The sequence below is a fragment of the Sinocyclocheilus grahami genome, unplaced genomic scaffold (genome assembly GCF_001515645.1).
Source record: "Sinocyclocheilus grahami isolate Dianchi unplaced genomic scaffold, SAMN03320097.WGS_v1.1 scaffold2261.1, whole genome shotgun sequence".
NCBI classification, from domain to species: domain Eukaryota; kingdom Metazoa; phylum Chordata; class Actinopteri; order Cypriniformes; family Cyprinidae; genus Sinocyclocheilus; species Sinocyclocheilus grahami.
In genome coordinates, this window is record NW_015507440.1 from 6,392 (window position 1) to 10,491 (window position 4,100).

At 42.2% G+C, this 4,100-nt stretch overlaps 1 protein-coding gene across 1 annotated transcript in view; it reads right to left on the minus strand.

The window, feature by feature from the left end:
* LOC107574526 (procollagen galactosyltransferase 1-like) overlaps positions 1-3,059 on the minus strand; it is a gene marked incomplete at its 3' end in the record, with an annotated part of 7,397 nt that extends 4,338 nt beyond the window's left edge. Inside the window, exon 1 of the mRNA XM_016260983.1 lies at positions 2,522-3,059. Within this exon, the coding sequence (XP_016116469.1) occupies positions 2,522-2,727 (206 nt within the window). The remainder of the gene's footprint in view (positions 1-2,521) is intronic.
* Positions 3,060-4,100: the final 1,041 nt, after the last annotated feature.

The window sequence follows — 4,100 nt, forward strand, 5'->3', positions numbered from 1 at the left end:
GAAAACTTGAAATCGCATCATATGACCCCTTTAACAGAACCAATCACACGGCCGCGGGCTCGACCACGCCCATTCAACAAACTTTCCATATAACGGTAAGAAATAAAGGCTTGAGCAGATGTTGACCACAGAAACCCACTGAGATGTTCAGCAGGATCTGCCGGCGTGTCTTTGTTCTGGTGAGAGCGTGAAACGCAGCGCTCTGCCGCTGTATGCTATGGTTAGAGCATCGTCTCTCTTCAGTGTAGTTTGAGTTTATTCCTGTAACACAGCTTTAGATTATATGGCATTTCATGTGTGTGTGCTGACGCTCAGATCTGCAAACATTCGTCTGTTCATCAAAGACTTTTAAATACTGTTCAGTTTCAGTTTGCTAAAGCGCTAACGAGCGCTGAACCCGCCCGAATGGCTTCTGGGAGTCTCGGACCACACGTGGTTTCGTTCTGGTCTGTTTGTGGCAGCGACACAAACCCCGGCGGTTCGGTTTCAGTTGTTAACCACACGCTGAGAGAAATGCTTCAGTTCTGAATGCCCGCTGTGACTCTTTTGAACTGACTGAAACGAAGATGATACGATGTCAGAAATGTTTTACATACAGCGGCAGTCTGTGCAGATGCTATTTTAAACTCACACAACAATTAAGCATTCACATTAAAGGAAGAGTTCACACAGTTGCATTCATTTTGTCTTGTACTCATTTAAGGCCCGTTCACACCAAGATCGATAACTGTTTTGGGATCCACATCAATTCGCCACAGATTTGTCCTCTGCCACTTTAAATGTTTCAGCTCTTTAAAGTCAGGTGGATCCTGATTGGCTGTAGTTGTCTTTATCATTCATCACAGCCAGGTTTACTTTGGACTATATGAAAATAGTTTTATATAATCCACTGGAAGGGAACTTGGCTCTGAATTGACAAAATAGGCTGGTTTTCAAAAGCTCTAGTTGTCTCTTTTGAAGGGTAAAATCACTTATATTTTCATTAATACTGCATATTTGGACATGCTACTTAAAATATTTTTACTTAAAATGTACTTTTAGAGTGCTGAATGTCCTTATTTTCTGAACGGGACAATAAAATGAGTTGGGTAAAAAGTAATTAATTACTTGCTACAAATTACATCTTCAACAGTGTAATCAGATTACTTTTCTAATTACTTTCTCTAAAATGTATTGCGTTACATATTACTAATTACTTTCTAAACCAGCTGAACATTACAAGGATAGACAAGAATCTGCTCTGTTAATTCTTTAAAATAAATATTAAATTGCATATATTATTCTTGAACTGACCAAAGTATTTAAAGGGAGAAGGTTGCATTAAAGCATACACTTTAACATTACTTACACCGCATTTTAATATTATAACATTAGACGTTACAATTCCATGTTAAATTGTTTTATATTGTTCTAGTATTGAATGCATTTACACCAGAAGAAGTAATTAAATTACTGTAAATAATTACTTAGTAATGCATTACACTAACACTGAATGGGAAAATGGTGAAACATGTCTGTATTGTGCTTTGACAAGCCATAAATACACAGTCTGCACTTCAAACAGTAGCCTATGTATTGTTTTATCAGGTAAACCCAAACTTCTTTTTGCATTTTTTCACTTGGTGTTATATTTTATCAAACGGAAAAGTTTTTCATAAGTGTCAGAAGAAGAATAAAGTGTCGCACATCCCAGGCTTACTGTGATACCATACCAGTCAGTTATGAGAAAATATTGGTATAACTGTCTTTTTAAAGTGTATTGTTTTGTGTTTTGTATTTTCAATGTATTGCTTTCCTAATGGACCTCGAAAAAGTTAGAATAAATAGTACTGGCTGAGGGAAGTTGTTGACTGAGATTATCATAAATAATAAACATCAAAGTATTTGATAAATATGGAGTTATGCTCTAAATTATTAGAGATCAACAATATGTAGTTCACTACACCATGGATGTCTTCCCTACTTTGATGACTTGCATATTTCATGAGCTCTCTGGCGCCTCGGGGAAAGGCTTTGTTTTCAGCTCAGACTCGTTCATGCAGGACACCCATTCATGTCACAGATCCCATCAGCGTGCGCAACACGCATTCACGAGCGGCTAGAAAGACACGTCGGCTGATTGCATCGGCATGAGTGGAAGAAAGGGGGGCAGAGCTGATCGAGGGGCATGGAGGGGGTGTCTGTGTGTCCTGGACACGTCTAAACTCGCTCATTTCCCCTCCACGCACACAGGAGACAGCAGGAGTAAAGACACAACTATCCTGCTCTCGTTTCCAAACAGAGATAAATCACACATCATCTCCAAAAACTCGCGCAAGCACAGCTGCTGTTTGATAGCTCTCTCAACACACACACACACACACACACACACACACAAACCCCTCTGCTGTTTACGTGCACTCACTGTATTACAGTTAACGCGCAACGCGCAACGCATCAGTCAGCATCTGTCAGACGCGCAATTGCGCAGAACATCAGTTCTGATAAATAACGCCCAATAATCCAGTCCGCCGGGACTCACCACACAGCCATGCGGTCTTTGGGGTAGTTGAGGCGGTCGATGGCACCGAGGACGTGCGGCAGAGAGTGCGCGGAGTTGCGGCACACCAGCGCGAGCAGCAGCCGCGGCGCGAGCAGCGCGGACTCCGGGCTCCAGCGCTCCTCCGGGAAATAGCTGCGCGCCGGACCGCTCCACAGCAGCAGGGAAAAGAAACACAGCAGATGCATGACCGGAGGACGAGAAGCGAGACCATCGGCGATTTATTGCCTACCGACAGAAATACGGGGCGACTCTGGGTGGCCCCTGGAGGAGATTTAAAGGGAAGCGCTTCTTACTAAAAAGAGAAAGAATGTGGTACAGAAAAAGTCAGAAGAATCCAGTGCTCTCAATCATCTGGTAAATGACAGCGAGATTATAATATACGGTAATTAAACTCTACAAGCTGGACTGTTCGCCTTTAATGTCGCGGCCCCTTTAAGACAAGCAGCTGCGCTCGGTTAGAATCTGCCAGAGTTAGTGGGCGTGGCAAACATACACTAACATACGGGACCAATAGACAATAGCTACAGATTATAATAGTGGAGGGAATATACTGCAGTGGGACAAACGGTGCTTCCTGAAACACAGCAGTTCACAGTTTAAAGCGCTCACTGAGGACATGTGCTGGTAACAGTTATAGAAATCTCTCTCTAATCCAGCTGCAATAGGCTTACTAATTTTATACCACGATACTACTAACGTACTATCTTTTGTTTATATTTAAGGGCAATGTATAATATGATACGGAAATGACTAATATAATATACAACTAAAAATGATAACCCTACCCTTAATCCTAACTATCACACAAACCTGTTGACATTTACATTTGTACTGTTAATTTATTTTTTTTATGGTAAAAAAAAATGGAAAAGAATTCAAAATGATGTGTGTGTTTATATAGAATGCCTCTAATACGTTGCCAGTATGTACATTATTCCCCAAGCTTTCGCATTTTGATTTGCATGTGACTCTGAGAGCGCCCCCTGGTGTACAGGTATATTAAACATGTTAGTGATTCTTTCCGACCTTCTGACCTTTCCAGGTTTTTTTCCTCCAATGAAAGTTTGACATGTCTTTTCCTCGTACAGACAGGCTGTACTAAAATTAGGAAGTGTTTTGTTTGCTCCTTCTCTTTTCAAAGTCTTACACGGTGTCAGAATTGTTTTCAGTGAAATCTCTGTTTGTTTTTATTTCTCTCTCTCTGAATGGCGCTTGAGGACGAGCTGCCGTGTCCCGTGTGCACCGATCTCTTCCGTGATCTGGTGTTATTGAGCTGTGGACACAGTTTCTGCCGTCACCGGACCTCCAGCAGCTCCAGAAACTGTGCCATCTGTCGACAGGTGTCACTGCAGGAGCCTGAGGAACACCTGCGAGTCCTACCTGAGAGAGAGAAACACGAGGAACGAGAGGGATGAGGAACACGAGTGTCAGATACATGGAGAGGTGCTTGAGCTGTTCAAACTGATGAACAGCTGTTATGTGCCACGTGTAAGAAACATGAGCATGCAAGGCACACTACACTGTGTGTGTGTGTGTGTGTGTGAGTGTGTGTGTGGGT